The sequence below is a fragment of the Manacus vitellinus genome, unplaced genomic scaffold, assembly GCF_001715985.3.
Source record: "Manacus vitellinus isolate BGI_N305 unplaced genomic scaffold, ASM171598v3 scaffold_32_pilon, whole genome shotgun sequence".
Taxonomy (NCBI): domain Eukaryota; kingdom Metazoa; phylum Chordata; class Aves; order Passeriformes; family Pipridae; genus Manacus; species Manacus vitellinus.
Window position 1 is genome coordinate 7,812,480 of NW_021940460.1, and position 18,181 is coordinate 7,830,660.

The window sequence follows — 18,181 nt, forward strand, 5'->3', positions numbered from 1 at the left end:
TCAGCAGAAGGCATTCAGGGAGCACATACCAGTATTTTTCCAACAAATTCTCCAGCCCTCTTTCTAGTGGCTTCCAAGACACAGCTTGTGGCTCAGAGATTCCCTGAGTCAGAGCTTTTCAGTTTAAGATTTCTTAATGGATGCAGAGGGGATCAGGAAAGCAACCACTTGAAAACCACACACAAATACAGGCCGAGTACTGCAAGATTCAAGGTCCTTTCTAGTTTCTCTCAGTCAAGTTACATCTGCTCCTTATTTTCTCAACATTCAGTCAAACCCACAAGTTGATCATTAACCCAGGTGCTGAAAGTTCAATCCACTCTCACTTCCTATGGTGCTATAAAGGCCATTTCTCCATTCACAAGAACTTAAGTGTACAGAGTGTTGGGTTTGTGTTACAAGTGTTCATCTGGAAATCTTCATTGATATAGAAGCTTCCACAACCAACTGCAATGAGAGATCCTGTCCATCTCTCCAGATTCTGTGCTGGAGGTGGAAAGATGAGGGGGAGGAAGGGGCCATGGAACACAAGCAAGAACATCCTTCATCCATCCACCATTTTTAACTTAAACCCCCTCATTACAACTTAAACCCCCTCATAACCAACAAATTTTACACAAATACACAGGCAAACACTGAGTTTAATGACCTTCCTCCTGAGAACTGCAAGTGTGATCACGTTCAAAGCACCATAATTGAATTTTTTTTTAAAGGGAAGCAAAGAAAAGTTGCCAACAGAGGAAGGCAACAAGTAGAATTCGAGATTATAATCGTAGTCAGTATGAGAGGTGAGAAATGCAGAGAGAAAAAAAAAAGAAAAGAAAACATGAAGTTATCAATGGTGGGGGTGCATTCTTCTTCCTCCCTGAAGGAACTGGCACAACAGCAGCAGAGATAAGGGGGTAACAGCAGAGGAAAACATGTGGTCACATATTGGCAATTACAAGGTGTGGAGGGAACTGAAGGCTGGGGATCCTGTGTAGGATCCCATTCCTTTCAAGACAAAATCCCCACTGAAGTACAGCACGTAAAATGACACTGAAGTACAATATTCCCTCCCTCTAAGCCTCCTTTTCCTGTTACAGACACATCCACGTGCCTGCACACTCTCCTGATTTGACCTCCCTACGTGCCCCTGCAGTCCCCCCTTTATCTCCCAGGCTCCTACAGCAGGAGCTTGTTTATCCTCTCTGCCATACTGGGGGGAGGGGGTTGAATTTTTTGCTGATATCTGCCAATAGAATTACCATCAATATTCTGCTCATCTCTCCCTGTGTTACTGCCTTAATTCTGCAATTGTGGATCTAAGTGCTTGACTTCAGCTCTCATTTCTCTGCAGGCAACCTCATGACCTGACATGTAAAAGCATCTGCCTCTCCCTTCAGCATCTGCTCCCATGTCTGCAGCAGACACAGATTATTCTTCATCAATCCACTCCTTGGTCAGTGAGGGCAGTGCCAGCTTCCTGCTGCAACCTCTCCAAGTTCCATACATCCCGATTATGTTTAAATACAGCCATCCTTTTGCATAAAACTGGAACTGTGTGTGCAGACTGTAAACAACCTCATCCGGGCTTTCCTCCCGGCTGTATCCTTTCATTAGTCATGACAAACCTCGTCCTGCTCTACCCAAATCCAACCAGAATCCTCCTTTAAAGTTCCTCACTGTTTATTAACTCTCTCTGCCTCTCTGATCCTTGCACTGGTTCCCTCTCCTCTGCCAGAACAGAGGCTGTTCACCTTCCTTTTCAGCACCCTGACAAATTATAACATTAGAAATCAGCTTCCAACTCCGCTCAGTCAATGACAGCAAGGTCCTATTTTCCAGACAAGTATTTTTATACCTTTTCATGTTACTCTGCATATTTCAGAGGTTTCTCATATAAACATTTACAGGAGCTGTTACAGACTTTGGAATTCTGCCTTACATGTCTCCCAAAGATAAAGATGGGTCGTGAATACTTTCATACAGCTGACAACCAGGCTGGTAAATTGTCTGTCTCACCAAATACTGACAATTAGAAAGGGCAGAAAGAAATATTTCTTGGTTTGCAGTTCAGAACCCAGACACTGTGCACTAATGTCCCATTTCACTGATATTCACAGACTCTCTGGAAACCCAGTAGCATCAAATGGATAATACTAAAAAGAAAATAAAAACTACAGGACAAGTAGGAGCAAAGAATCCAAAAACAAACAGCTAAGTCTGAAGATACCTCGCTGAGAAAAAGCAGTGACAAGAGTAAAAGTTTCAAGAACTGTGAAGAGATGCTTGGCCTTGTGTTAATTTGAGCTTCTCAGGCAAGGAAATGATTTAACAATATTTATTTCTAAAGGTAGGAGGATACTTCTCTCTTTGGCTCAAACTACTGAACAGATCCAATTCAGAATTCCCCTTAAAAGCTACTGTTCCCACTTACATTGACCATATGCAGGGAGTTTTGAACAAGTTAGAAATAATTTGGAACTGGATATTATAATGGCAACAATCAGAGTGTCATTTCAGCTCCATCTCCAGAACTCGGAACACTTCAGAAAGAAGCAGAAGTCCGTTCAATCTTCAGCAGACACGTGGGAAAATGAGTCACAGAAAGGTTAAGAAATCTGTCAGAGACTCCCCAGGAAACAGTTAATGTCTGAATCAGAAATCAGACTCAAGTCTTGCAGCAGTCTGAGGAGGCAAAAGCCAGAGAAAAGCAGCTCTTCACTTGGAAAAACACAGCAGGTTACAAACCGGGACTATTTTTAGCAGGCCAGTTCCCCAAAACCGTTCAACCGTGGCCACAGGTCCGAGGGCAGCTGGAGGGACGGGGCAGGAGGCCTGCTGGGAGGGGACTCACCTACTCCGTGGCTCCCTGGAATATCCTGTCTCCAACTCCTGCACTCACCCTCACAGATAAAAGATCAGCCTCATGGGTAGCCTCGATTTTTCTCCAGCTATCCAAAACAAGCTGACACTTTTGCATTCACAGTCGTTTTCGTGCCATCTTGAAGTACTTAACCAACGCTCGCTAATTAAATTTCACATCCTTCTGGGAATTTTCCTCATCTTGTTTTTTGAGCAAACTAAGTGTGATAAAAAGAGTGCAAAGAATGAGATTACAGTCTAAACAGAGTTGGGGGATTTTGTTTTTAAATCAGCAGCTTTAGTAAATTGAGCTGTGATGGATCTAACCTGTGGCAGAGCAAGGAAGGCTCTGCCTTACGCAGGGGATCGACAATGAAACACAAAATTAATTCAAGGATATTTATTCAAAGTTTACTCTGGCGAGAAAACGAGGAGTGAAGGGAGTGTTTCAGCAGTGGTAGGAAAGGCTTTATCCAAAGCATGATAACAATACTTGTGAATAATTATTTCTGTGATTTCACTTCATAAAAAGGTAACGAAACTACCTCATGGAAAAAAACAAAACCAGGCCGTACTTAAGGACCAACACTATTAAACCACTTGATTTCATTACAGACCCGTGTCTGTTCCTCCAAGACACAACACAAAATTACAAGTCCGGAGTCACATAAGTAAAACCCTTCAGTGTATTGCCAGATTTGCAAAACAAATCTTCCTAGGAGTATTTTTATTTTACCAGATAATCATTAATCTGTTCAAACGCTCAAGCGAAAACATCAACTTTGCATCCTGGGGATATGCCTTAGACAAGTAAATACTGGCAGATTGCTAAAAATAGGTTAATGGGCCCAACTTCCACATAAAAAGATATTTATTCAAACTAATAGACACAGTCCAAGGCTAAGTATCACTTAACATCCAGAACTCCAATGGCCAGAACATTAATGGCACTTCTGCAAGCTCAGACTGACTAAGCAGTTGAAAAGCTTTCCCTAAAAAAGCACCAGGCACTTGCAGAGCAGTTATTAGTCCTTCAGTCACTCCTCCATGTCCAGTTCTCAGCAAAGTCACATGACAGTGATTCAGAGGACAAAATCTGGTGACAAAGAAAAGAAGTTTGGTTTCAACCTGACCTGTGACAACCCTTCGAGTCTGACTGTACAAAACTCTGCAAAGTATTGTGGGATGGAAGGGTAAGTGAGAAAATCAGCCTCAAGATCAATAGGTAGGACAATCCTAAAAGAGAGAGGGTTTTCATTCAAGAACCTACCAGAAGGTTGATGCCTGAGCAGATTTAAGATAATTCTGTGCTTTAAAACAAGAACTGAAGGAAGTGTATTCCAGCTACAGTATCCAAGCTTACAGATGAGCTTCAAAGTATGAAAATCTGTTGGGCATACCCTGCAAAAGATGAAAAATTCTTTGCATGGTACAAAAAAAATGTTAATAGGTCAGCACTAAAATTAAAGACAATTTAATAAAGGCCACTTAAATAGGTTCCAGAACACTGTGCTTCCGATTTTTGCAGAACACAGACATCATCCTCAAAGCTCAGGACCTCTTCCACACTTTCTTTAATCTTTTTCTCACTCTTTGTTCACTCAGATTTATGTTGCAGAATACTCAAAAGCTTGCAGTCAAAGCACATGGGCATATGGAATGAATGGAAACAATGAACATATTTTCTCCAAGTTGAGAACAACTAAAACTACTGAATTTTCCATGACAATTCCACATGTGCAAATGCCTTTTCTTTTCCTGTGACAGACATGTAAAATACACCATAAATTACCAAGAACTTTAATCTTACACAGTTGCACTCCCTCTGCTCACAAGGTTATTGATGTAAAAATTTCTATTTCTATCCCTGCTAAAAATACAGTAAAAGACTTAAATCTATGAGACTGTGTTTTACTACCAACTTTAAACAATATTCTCTCCATTAATAATTAATATATATGAAGACATAAATACAAAAATGGGAGCATTAGGAAAAAAATTATTAAGAAAAGCCCAAACATCTGAATTTGACCCTTTTCACACCCTGAAATTTCCATTAGTGTACAATATAATCTTATTTCTGAACATCCAAAGCATTACCTCACAATGCTCTACAGTGTCTGACATATTCTACATGACATGGAAGCACAGTAAACTTTAATTTAGCCCATTACAGACATGACAGAAGTCAAGGAACTTTACAGCTGTCAGTTCAAGATGTCACATTTACTCTTTTCCATCTCCATCAAAAGAGCCAAAAACCTAAACTATTATTTTATACTTCATATTTTAATAGAAAAAGAATTCCTATTAACAGACTACCAAGTCCTTAAAGTACTTAAGTAATAGCTTTTGGAACACTAAATATTAAGTATTAAAGAGTCGTTTAAAACTATTTTTGTTGCCATTCCAAAGGTGACTATTGGCTGTATATTTAAATATGTAATTTATGACCAAACTGTTGCCAAATCTCAGGGTCACATTGTTATGTCTCACCTTTAAGTAACAGTTTGCTCCCTCTCCTGTAACTACAAAGACAAACAGAATTTGTGCTCTACCAAAACGGGGTCGATCAAATTTAGCTGACAAGAGACTCTTCTCCAGGAAATTCTATTTTAATCCCTCCTGTAATTTATGATCTTGAGGAAAAGTAGCTAATACATGATATCAAGACCCAGGCTATCCACCACACACAGCTCTGCTGCACTAGATGGGGGAACATCACAGGAAAAGCTAAGATCACACTGACATTTTAGGAAGTTTCTAATCACCCACTTGCCTCACCCAAAAAAAAAGAGGGGTGCTGAGCACATCCATTTCCAATCAGAGCACGCATTTCCATCCCCAGTTAACACACTGGGACACGTGAAGTTCCTGGGGGAGGAAATCTCCTCTGGGTTTCATGGAGGAACAGCTCTCACTGCCTGCCAAGGAGCCTACCCAGCTCCCCTCTGCCAAGGAGGGTCACAATAACACCAAAACCAGCCAAAGGAGGTAGGAGGAAGTTCTCCATTCAGAAATGGAAATCAAGGATGTAGACATTTCCTTGACTAAAAATACCACTGAGTGATGACTTAAACCCAAGGAGGGTACAAACCTTACAAGGTTTTCTGTTTCTAAAAGTATATCACAGAAACACAGATAGCTTATTTCCTAAAGACATTTAGAACATATTTTGGTTTTCCAAGGAACACCAGATTCCTGGTTGTCCCAATATGGCAAATAGCACACAATTAATGTGCACCACAAGAAAAATTCATGAGCCAAAGAAACCAAATCTCCAGAATTGACTGTCCAAACCAAACCCTACAAAGCCCAAACAGGAAAAAACCACAGGTAAGGACTCTCATTCCCAAGGGGAGACATCTTTTTTCTGAGGTAATTCCAGCAGTCCCAATCCCAGATATCTACCTTACTTCTTTTGAAGGGCCCTATCCTTGCCACAGGAGATTCAAGTGATTATGAAACATCAACTGGAGCACTCAAACTTCACCCTCAAACCTGTACAGGGAAAGAGAAACCAACCCAGGCACCCTCCAGTGTCCCTGTTGGCAGCAGGCAAGAGGCTCAAGAGATGCTACACAAACCACAGGGATAAAAACTGCAACAACCTTCCCCAGCACCTCACCCTCACTCCCCACTCAGTGTCCAACAACTCACTGAGGTTCACTCCAATTCACCTTTTTTCTCCCATTTCATCTGTGATTTAGAAGCAACCACGATGTCTCACACTTTGGACACATCACACGCTGGGCATAAAATATTCTCTCAGAACAACAAGTTTTCTTCTCCTTTTTGGACTGAAAGCACAGGCACATCAAAAACAGCTTCTGCACGTGAATTATTCCTCCACTGTTGATCTGTCTGCAGGGAAAACTGCTTTTGACATCATCTAACATACAAGAAATTATGTGATCATTTTAAGTTTCCAGCCTCTTCTTATAGTTCGTTGATTGTCAAAAGCATCTCTGTAGTGGCAGCTTTTAAAAGCAGCTTTGGTTTGGAAAAGGAAATACAACTTGGCTAATCCATACTGACTAAATCCACAGCTCCACAAACTGTGATGTATTGCAGGAGAAAACATTCTATAAAAAAAGGGTCAGGACAAACCAAGCATCAGCCTCATAATTCTCCTCAGTTGACTGGGTTCAGATAAAATCAAGTCTAGATTTTTAACTAAAAATACAATAAGGTTAAAATAACATTTTTTTAATTGCATCTAAGACAGTGCCTTGGTCCATTCCGATATTCCACAGGAAATGCACCAGGGCCTTCTGGAGACAAAGTTTATTGTTACCACCTTTATGATTGGGATGTTCTACTTCACAGGGAATGCACCAATATATAAAAATGTTACTCCAGCTGGAACTAACACAATGGCCTCCAGGTCACAGAAAAAGACATAGAATGGAAGAGGTCTTGAACTAGGAATGATATAAGGAATCCTTTAGATCTGGAGTGAAAAACCAACCCAGAACTTCAAGGTTTTAGATATGTTTACATGTGATCTTTGAGACCACAGTGAAACATCAGCACCCACACAAATAATGTCCATAATGGAACAGGTAACTGAACACACTTATTAGGACAGGTTTTGGGAAGAGCATTCCAAGAAAGATAAACCATGGAGTTACACTGATTATCCCCACCTTCCAGACACCCCTTCTCTGCCAATCCAGTATTTCAGACAGCATAAAAACAGAGGAAAAGCTGAAAAACGTGAACCTGAGACAAAACTCTACAGTGCACATACCATTTCTTGATTTAAACTAATTCACCTTCTTTTTTCTTTCCCCAAAATACCATTCATGAGGTGAAGAGTGCAGCTGGGCTGTAACAATACACCTGTCTGGTTCGCTGAGCAGCACTTGAACTTGTCGTGAACTTACGTGTGCTTAACTCCCTCCCATTGACAAACAGGACAGGAATCTGATTGATATTCACATTTGTCAGGCATGTTCCTTGAAACCTGCATGTATTTTAATCCATTCAGGAGAGCATTTGCTTTTCAAACAACCCCGGGTTCTGCCCAGGAAGCCCAGCTGAGGTTTCACATGGAGCAGGGAATGCTGTGGCTGTTTCCAGCTCTGGATGGGACAAGAGTCCTCTGACATCATGAAGATGTGAAAGAGAATTACCCAAATGCTCCTTCCCTGCAGCACAGCACAAGGCACAAGGGGAGGTTTTAAAGAAATATCATATTAGTTTAAGTATATTTTATACTTAACCTCATCCTTGTTCATTTTTAGGTGTTCTTTCCCTCCCATCACTGTGACTGTATTTTCATTTTCAGTTTTACCCAGGAGTAGTCACTCAACATGCACAGAATTTTCAAGTCCTGGTCAACAGTTTGTCCAGGTAATCTGTTTGCATAAAAAAATCATTTCTAAGTTTTCTACTGTTGAAAGTTATGAACAACAAGATTTTTCAGAGATGGCTGATGCCTCTTTGTACCAACACAGTACCTTAATTTTGCAATAACCTTTGCAATCATAAGCAGGTGAAGTCACTGACATCGAAACCACAGAGACCAACATCTTCCTAGAGCATGAAGGAAAAAACTGCCTATCAAATCAGTCTGGGAGTGGCAACATTACAGAGTGGATTAGCTCTGGAGCTGTGCAAGGATATAGGAATCTCCCTTAGGATACTGGGAAGAAACATAGCCCAGGGTAAGACTGAGCCCTCTGTGAGCTGAGCCCCAGCAGGCCCAGGCTGTGGCAGTGATTTAACAGATGGTGGGTGAGCACTGAACCAGCACAGAAGGGAAAGGGAACCTCACCAAAAACCATTACTAGATGGAGAATGGTTGAAGGAGAGAGAAACTGAAATGGAAGACACATTCAGCACGCCCCTGGCTATTTGCATAATTTAGAAATAGCACAAAGTAAATATTTACAGCCAGCAGTCCTGCACAGGTCACAAATTTCATCTGGGCCAGTTACAGTCGAGGGGGAAGGTACCACAGCCAGTTAACAACCTGACATCCACAACACTGATTCAGATTTAACTAAAAAACATAAATGGCATGAAGAGTTCAGGAGTGGCATCCAGGAAACAGTTGTTTGCATTATGAAACCACTGTCTGGTTACAAGTCTGTTCTCAAGATCGTTCTGTGTTGCCCTGCACCTGCACAAGGAACAGATCCCTTCCAGCTCCAACAATTGTTAAAATCCTAAATGTAAGTAGCTACACACACTAGAACTCCAAATAGTATTTTCAATCCTGCAAGAAAACCTTCATCCCAATCATTTTGTAGGCAAGTATAAAGGAAGAGGAATAAGACATTTCACCAAAACTTTGGCTGAGAGCCTTGAATGAGTAAATTAAATGCCAATATTAAGATTGTAATACAGAAAAAAAATAGAAAATATTGTTCAGGAGATGATTTTCAGTTGCTTTCATGCATTTAACAGTAGCACAAGCAGAGGCAGCTTTCCCTCCCTGTGAGCAGCATCCCTCATTCATTCTGTAACTGAGAAATGAAATAACTCTAAAGATGAAGTTGGAGAGGCACAAGAACTGGGGAAGGCACTCGAGGGGGGAAACTGAAAAAGCTTCAGGGTCTGTTCCTACTTTCACCACAGTTTTTGAGAGCACTTTGCAGATCCTTTTCAATCACAATGAAAAACGTGTCTGCACAGAAGAAGCAACTAAAATGAGTGGTTGTAGGAGACAAACTGTATGTAAAATAAAACAGCAGCAGCACAATGTAGAAAAGTGAATATACTCTGACTCTGTGTTTATAATTTCAGTCTGAGGAGTTACTTTAATTGATTCATGCAATGATTAACAAGCTAAAGAGAAGTAACACTTGTGGAAGCAAACACTCATAACATCCTCTCCACATGTTAAAAAATGCTCGTGGTAACTCTTAGAAAGAAGATTCCAAAATACTGCTCATTCCCATGTTTCAGCAATAAATTGAGTTATTTTAGCGACCAGTATCAAAGAGCATATTTCAAATAGGCAAATTATACTGCACATAAATCACAACACAACTTTTCTTCCTCGGCAGCCTGTATCCTATATCACAAAGAAAAGCCACATCAAGAAAAAAATTAAGCCTGCTTTGGCAAAAAGGGCTTGTTTCCCCTGAACTTCTGAATTCTTGGGATAAGCACGAAGGTCTTTCATCCCCTAATGCGAGACACCAGATTTCAGCTAACTAGAGATTCACTCGGAATATCACAGACTTCCTTTCCAAATATCAAGGTTGTTTAGTTAATCAGGAATAACAACATTCTGCGGGATAAAATTCCAGTGCAAAACTGCAACAGATCTGCACAGTCCTCGTGTGCAGTGGCATAACTGTGTCCACTTATCCAGGCACTTCCACTGTGCCCATGGTCATCCCACTCATCACAACAGTAATGTTTTCTTTATAACAGCACTATTTTCTCCCTCTCAAATCATGCTGTATAGGATAAATACCCCCATCTGAGCTCTAACAGTTCATAATCATAGTGCCATACCTAAAATTAATGCATAATACAATAATGCTGCCACAAAACCAAGTCTTCAGGACTAGACATCCCCATTGTAATAAGTTGTGTTAGGTTACACCAATATTTAGAGCCATGAAAAGGAAACACACTGGTTAAGACCATATCTGTGAAATATGAAGAAGCAGGTTTTGGACAACAACAAATTGCTCAGACTATCTACCCGCTCACTTGAGCCCAACACTGACAGCTCATCCATCCATCTAGGACCTGGTCTAACTGCAACCAACTTGATACCCACAGGTTTGTTAAGCACAGGATAAAATCAGCAAGTTCTTTACCATCAAGTCAGACCAATTCTAGCAAAAAGCCACTTCCATTGTGCCCCGCAGCAGCCCGGAGATGACAGAAGCCGGGGATGTTTACAGGTCCCATATGAATAATTCAGCGTCAGCATCAGCAACAACTCCCCAGCACTGACAGCGGCCGCGATGCTCCCCGGACACGGAGCTGTGGCCGCAGCACATCCGCGGGAACCACCGCGCTCCGAGGGGCCGGTTTTGAAGAACTGACCCTTTTCTTTAATTTTTTTTTTTTTTTTTTTTTTTTTTACTCGCTACTTCCTCTCCAGCACCGGAAGGATGCACACACCGCACCTACGACGTCGGATTTTTCTCCAAGATTCCGTCGGCCGGGGCCGCCCCCGCCCGCGTCCTCCCGGGCCGTCCCGCGCTCCCACGGCTCATGGGGGAATACCCGCGGCGCGCCCCTGACCCGCCACCCCTCGCACCTTCCGGCCGCTCTCACGGCCCCTCCGGCCCAGCGGGCTCCCCCGGGGACACAAGGGCTGCCCGTGAGGAGGACGGGATGGCCGGGCCCCTCCTTCCCCTCCTCTCCTCCTCTCACTCTCCTCCCTTAGCTCGCGCAGCGGGCGCGCCCCGGCGCCCCCCCGGCCCCCCGCGGGTGCCCCCGGCCGGCGCGCGCAGGGGGCGGCCGGCGGCGGGGTGTCGGCGGTCCCGGCGGGGCTGGGCGGGCGCGGCGATCTCACCTCACCCTCAGCGCCGCGCCGCCGCCATCTTGCTCCCCTCCCGCCGGCCCCGGCGCTCCGCCCTTCCGCCGGGTCCTGGCAGGTACCCAAACAAACCGCGCCCGCCGCCGCCCCGGTGCCTTTCACCGGCGCGCGGCGGGTCTCTCCTTGTCCTCCCGTCGCGGGGTGTGTGGCGGTGCACGAAAGCGACAGGCGGGAAAAGTAACTACGGAGCGCGGCGGTGAGAGGACGGGGTGCTATGCCCTTCCAGGACCGCGGGCCGGTGCGGCGGGGCGGCTGCCCCCCACTCTGAGGGGCCGGGGAGGGGCCGCGGCCGCCATGAGGCGAGCGGGGCCCGGCCCGTGAGGGGCTTCACGGACCGGCCGCGGGGCGGGAGCCGCAGCGCCCCGCTGTGCCTCGATATAAATCGATAATAACCCATAACGGGCCCCGTGCCCATGAATGCGCCCTCAGGAGCCCGTCCCGGGCCCGGAGCATCGTCCGGTTCCGCCACAGCCTCCTGCGCTGTCCCTGAGATCGCGCCCCTGCTCTGGCGACGAATGACTTCCGAAACATGTGAGAGAAGTTTAAGTCTCATTAAATGTCCGTTTATTCCTACCCCAGAATTTCGAGTGTGTAACTCGTTCCCTGCACCCTCAGTAAAGAGTTTCTGCGCTGTGTCCTACCTACAAATGTGTATCTCAGGATGTGCTAAAATCACAAATAAATCACTATTCAGATTTACCATGGGAAAAAACATACCATTAGGCAAGATTAAATTATCACGTTGTCACAATTGCCATTAAATATGAGAAGCGGGATGGGTGCCCACACCATTATTAAAGCAGGGGCTCAGCCTGTGGCAAACGGGATCCCTCAGAAAGCACGTGTTGCACTAAGGACTGTGTTATCACAGTGGTTAAAGTGCCAAGTTAAGGTGACATGGCCCATCTCCAGGCTGTTTGTAGTCTCCAATCCCAGCACAAGCCAGTGACTCCCTCTGTTCACTTGGATGTTAAAGGTGCCCAAATAAGAGTCAGTGAAGACCAGTCAGACACACACCTCGTGAGGGCTGAGCTTCTCCTCAGACACTGAACTCTGAATTATTTTCACCATTTATGCTTTAACCCACCCAGCTCCCACACTCCACCATTGCTCCGGACACTTGTCTTCCATGTTGCCTGTTTGCCTGGAAAAGCAAAGTTTTCAATTGCATCCGATTGCCCTTTTCATGTTTATTTTAACACTTCCTGTCTCCTCCTGCTCTGCAGCCTTCTCCAGTGCTTGCCTTCACTTCTAAGCCATATCCGAACGTTTTCCAGTCGGGATAACCCACAGACCTGCAGACAGCACGACGAGCCTGAAGATAAGCTCCTCCTGCCCTGCTTTTGAGCTTCCCCTTAACCCACGGCTCTTCCACAGCAGCGATAAAAGGTACTACAGCTGAAAAGCCCAACTTTAGTCACCATTAGTCACCCTGGACGTACCAGCGCGGTCAGGGCAGTGACGCCTTTCCCCGCCGACCTCCCCACGGGAACAGCCCCCGTACACCGCCCCGCCTGGGACCGGGCCAGGGCAGGTCCTGCTCCTGCCTGGCGGCACAGCTGGGACACGCTTCCCCTGGAGCGGCAGTGCCGGGGTCTGTTTCCTGGGAAGCCCAGGAAGCCCAGACGAGGCCTGTTTCCCGGGAAACGCAGGAGCGGCACAGCCGGGACCCGTTTCCCCGGGAGCGGTGGAACCGGGCCCGTTTTTCGGACAACCCTGGAGCCGCACAGCCAGGACACATTTCCCGAGCAGCCCTAGATCAGCAGAGCCGCGAGCGGCACAACCGAGCCCGTTTCCGCGGCCGAGCGGCCCGCCTCGGGGCGGGACCGGAGGGGAGGGGCTCTGTGTGTGCGGGGGTGGGACCTTTGTGCGCCGGAACCTTGGTGCCGTCGCCCGCCGTTTCCCGCCGGCGCGGCGGGCCCGAGGGGCGGTCGCTAGGCAGCGGCGGCGCTGCTGGCGCTGCTCGGGGGCCGCTCCTGCTCCTCCTCCTCTTCGGGGGCGCGCGCCGCCTGCGCCGAGCGCGCTCTCGCCCGGGTGGGTCCGCCCGCTCCCGCGGGGCGGTGCGCGCGCTCGTGGTGACGGCGCACCCCGTGACGAGTCGCTGTTTCGCCCCCGCCCTGCTCGGCTGCGCAGGGCCGGGGCGCCCCCGCCCGGTGCTCTGCTGCTCCGCAGGTGAGCGGGGACACCCCCCGGCACGGGGAGCCCGCCGGGAGGCTCCCCCTCCCCATCCTCCAGCCCACCGTGTGCGGCATCGCGGGGTGGAAGGACCCCCCACACCGGCTGTGGGGAAACTGAGGCGCGGAGCGGCCATACCCGCCCTGCTCCCGCCCCTTTCCTTTACAAGAGCATGTGGTGACAGGACAATGGGCAATGGGTTCAAATCGAATGACGAGAGGTTTAGATCAGATATTAGGTAAAAATTCTTCCCTGTGAGGGTGGTGAGCCACTGGAATAGGCTGCCCTGGGAAGTTGTGGCTGCCCCATCCCTGGAAGTGTCCAAGGCCAGGTTGGATGGGGCTTGGAGCAACCTGGGATAGTGGAAGGTGCCCCTGCCCATGGCAGGGGGTGGAAATGGATGATCATCAAGGTCCCTTTCAACCCAAACCATTCTATGATTCTCCATCCATTCCTCTTTCATCCTTCCTTCCTCCATCCATGATCATTACTCAAGGACAAGAGGGCACATTCTTTCTGTGCCAGGGAAGATTTAGGCTGGCCATTAGAAAGAATTTCTTCACAGAGTAATTAGATATTGGAATGGGATGCCCAGGGAGCTGGTGGAGTCACCATCCCTGGAGGTTTTTAAGGAAGGACAGGATGTGGCACTGAGTGCTCTGGGCTGGGGGACAAGGTGGTGATTGGCCAAAGGTTGGACTTGATCTCGGAGGTCTTTTCCAACCTGATTGATTTTGTGATTCTGTGAATGGCCTGAAGCTGTGCCAGGGAAGCTTTAGGTTGGTTCCTCACCATGGAACTGGTGGGTGCGTTTCAGCATTGATTCCATTCACTACTGACCCTCTACATAGTGAGACTTTTTCTTCCCACCTGTCTGTATGTGGAAATATCCACAGCAAAGATGGGATTTACTAAAGCTGTTACCAAATTTACGGCCAGTTTAAGAATTCAAGACCTTAGAGAACAGCATGAAGGTGCACCAGGGGAGGTTTATGTTGGATATTAGGTAAAGGTTCTTCTTTCAGCGTGGGCAGGCACTGACTTTCTGCAGAGGGTTGAAACGAGATGATTTTAGAGGTCCCTTCCAACTCAAACCATTCCATGATTCCATGACTGGTTTCAGCAGTAGCAAAATCCCCCTCAATACACAGAGGTTTCACAATCCATCCCCTGTGGCAGAGCTGAGGCACTTCCAAACCGTGTGGATGTATCAGTGGGCTGTAAAAGGTGCTGTCTGGCACAGCCTTTTGCCATCTCCTTGTAATTCTGTCACCTTGCAGAGGACCTACTTGGATGATCCAGGTTTAATATCGTGATACATTCCCTGTAACTCACCTAAAAATAGCCACTGCATAACAATCCATCACGGAACAATGGGCCGGAAGGGAATGGGAAGGGAATGGGGCCCTGTTGTCCCTCAGGTGACCTGGAGGCAGCACCGACTGTGCTGCAGACAAACCTTTGTTCCCCTGAACGCCCAGGGAGCTGCCTCAGCCTGTGGGGTCTCTGTCTGAGCTGCATCAGCTTCCCTTCAAATCCCTTTTTCCTGAGTCATTGGTGTAATTTAAGCTTGTTTGTTTATTTTTTTGCTGTCTGCCAGGAACATGGAAATCACAGTGTCCCTTTGTAGCAGCCTCTTACATATTTTAAGACTGTTATCTGCCTTTTTTGCCTTATCTTCTCCAGACTAAACAACCTGATTTCTTGCAATCTTTCCTCATAGATCATGTTTTCTAAACCTCTGATCATTCTCCTTTGGACTCCTCCAGTTGGTTCACATCTTTTTTTTGAGGGGCAGTGATCAAAAACTGGAAGCAGCACTCCTGCTGAGGCCTTGCTGGGGCTGAACAGAGTGGAAAGATTCTTACAGGCTGCACTATCTGCCCAGGACAAGAATTTTTCACAGCACATGACACTTATGTGCTCTTCTCGTGATCTACTAAAGCTCCAGATTTTTTCCTGCAGAACTGACACCTGATCAGTTATTCCATTGTTTAGGGTTTTGTGCATAAGAAACAATCCCATTTGCACTGATCTTTGAGACCTTATTGCTGTACCAGAATCCATGAGTGAAATTCACAGTGAAAACATTTTTTGTGTTTGTTCAGATGAGTATCTTGGGCTACGAACACATCTTACCCTGAAAACACCCCCCTGTGCCTTTGGAAGCTCCAGCTAGTTCACTTCCAGCTTTTCTGTTGCTTCCAAAGCTTTCTGTCATGACAGACCACGTAGGTGAGAAGCCAGGGATTAAGCTGTTGTTGAATCCAGTGGTGTGGTGGCTTCACTGATCACTCTGCACCTCCCATCCCAGGTTTAGTGCAAAGCTTCCCGTTGTTTCTGCTGAGGGACAAAGGTCTGTGGATCCCCTTTGGCTTTTCCACAGCTGTGGGAAGATTACTGAAGTGCAACTCTGCCATTTCAGTTTTGGGCACTGCTGCTGTTAGAGAACTCCCCAAAGAAGTGTTGTGTTCCTGTTTGTTTTGTTGAATTTTCTCTTTTCTTTACTCCTGATTCAGTGACACGAAGCATTAATTGTGTTTGACGTTGCTTTCTGTCGACTCTCTCACGTGTCTTTGTGAGGGAATGAGCAGCCCATGTAGGAGAGCACCTTCATGAGCTAATAGATTTTTCCTTAAAAAGCCTCTTATTAGTCTTTTGGGTGATTCAGATGGTTCATCCTCTCATTGTTTGTGTGATTGATGATGACAAGTGAGTTGATCAAAGACTCTGCAAATTGTAACACCGAGACAAAATCGTTTCTTAAAAACCATTGTACTTGCAGTTTTCAGATATCAATCAAAATGACTTGGAAATGAATTAGAATTACAGCACTGTGAAAAAAATCTGCCTTTACACACTGAATAACCTTAGATTAAATTAATAACTCAGTTTAAATGTGCTTTGCTCTCTGTAGTAGCTGACTCTCTATGGTGAGTGCTCCATGGATGAGGTCCAGCAGCATCAGCTATTCAGCTGGTTTTACTCTCAATAGCTTCCCATCTTTTCTTGTTAGCATTTATATATTCCTGATGTCCTGACACATTTCTCAGGCTGTGGAACTGTTCCCCTGAGTTCAGTAGAAGTCAGGTATTTTGAGAGCAGTGGTACTCTTTGGATAAAACATCACCTGCAGTCAGTTATTCCACTGCATTGCAGCAAAAGCTGTACCTTAAAACACTCTGTTTTTAATGGCCTGGTACAACACCAGCCTGACATAAATCCTGCTGTACTCATTCAATCCTCCTAGTGAAGGTGCACTTTGATTCATTCTGGAAGCTGGAACTTGCAGTCCCAGGTTCCCAGTGCTGAGCTCACGTGTTCCTCAGCAAACCCACAGACACTCACTCAGTCTCCCAAAGCCATTCACTCACAGGCTGCAGGAAGAGGCTTTTTTTTTTTTTCCTAGTTACTCTTTCCCTCTTTGAAAATTTTACAAAGCTTGCTAGTGATGGCTCAGATTGCAACACTGCTCCAGAGAAATGCTAGATTTAGATGACTCACAGCCACAACAATAAAAAGTTCTCGTGTAATTCAAGACAGCTGACTATGGACTTGAATCACTCATTAATACTCAACTGGAATTTTTTTTTTTCTTCATTTTATTGCCTCAAAGTTAAAATTGGTTTGCAAATACTGTCCTGCATAGAGCAACATTCTGGAAGGGGCATCAGAGCTCTGGCATGGACTTTGCATGGCTGATGCCAAGAAAAAATAAGGGAATGTCAGGGCAAGATGAGAAGAAAATAATTCAGTGGAGAAGGAGGCAATGTTTTAATATGATGAATCCCATTTCCCTGCTGGTAGTTGGTCTCTGTTACAACTTTTCCCAGCTGCCTCAGTTAGGTTTCCCTGGGTTTATCCCCTGCAACGTGTCTGTTCCTGAACTGAGGCCCCTTTATTTGATGTGAGATGGTCACGTCTGATGCTTTGAGAAAGAAGAGAGGAATTCTTTCCAAGCCAACCTAAACTAAGATGGTGTTGCTGTGTTTGCTGTTTTCAGGAAATTATTACAATCAAGGAGAGATCCGTAAGAAAGAGCTGGAGCAGAGTTGTTGTGTCCTGGGGATTCCTGCATCTGATGTCACAGTCATTGATCACAGGTAACTGGTTTCCATTTCCAGCATAATTCCACTGCAGGTTTAAAGGGGGATGAAGTTCATTCCACATTCAGTAAAGCTGACTATGTCATTCTAAAAAAGCCTTGAGGAATTTCAAGAAAGACCATTTTAGATATTTTGGTAATTCTTCACATTAATGAATGCAAAAGACAATTCAAGGGATTGATCCCCTCAGTATGGGGATCATAATGGCTAAGTTAAACTCTGTTCATCCAGCATCTACAATAATAATAACCACATTTGGGGTCTGGCATGATGTGTTTGGGCAGCATGGTCACATTTTGTTGTATAACTTGTTGCAGTGTTATACAGACAGTTACAGATTCTCTGAACTGCCTGTGGCAGGTTTGTGTGTAGGCTGTTCTTTGCAGGGTTAGTGTGGAATTCTATTATATTTATAATCTGCCTTAGTCCTGGCTAAAGACAAAATGAATTGCAGAACTAAGGACAGTCCACCCTAAACATGACAGTAAGAGTCTTCAAAATTAAACCATGCAAGATTTCTGTTTTTCTAAAGTGT

General features: G+C 45.5%; 1 protein-coding gene across 1 annotated transcript in view; it reads left to right on the top strand.

Annotated features, from left to right (window-relative positions):
- Positions 1 to 13,299: 13,299 nt before the first annotated feature.
- Positions 13,300 to 18,181, top strand: part of PIGL (phosphatidylinositol glycan anchor biosynthesis class L) — a gene marked incomplete at its 5' end in the record, with an annotated part of 56,515 nt that continues 51,633 nt past the window's right edge. Inside the window, 2 exons of the mRNA XM_029961293.1 lie at positions 13,300 to 13,537; positions 17,544 to 17,643. Of these exons, the coding sequence (XP_029817153.1) occupies positions 13,300 to 13,537; positions 17,544 to 17,643 (338 nt within the window). The remainder of the gene's footprint in view (positions 13,538 to 17,543; positions 17,644 to 18,181) is intronic.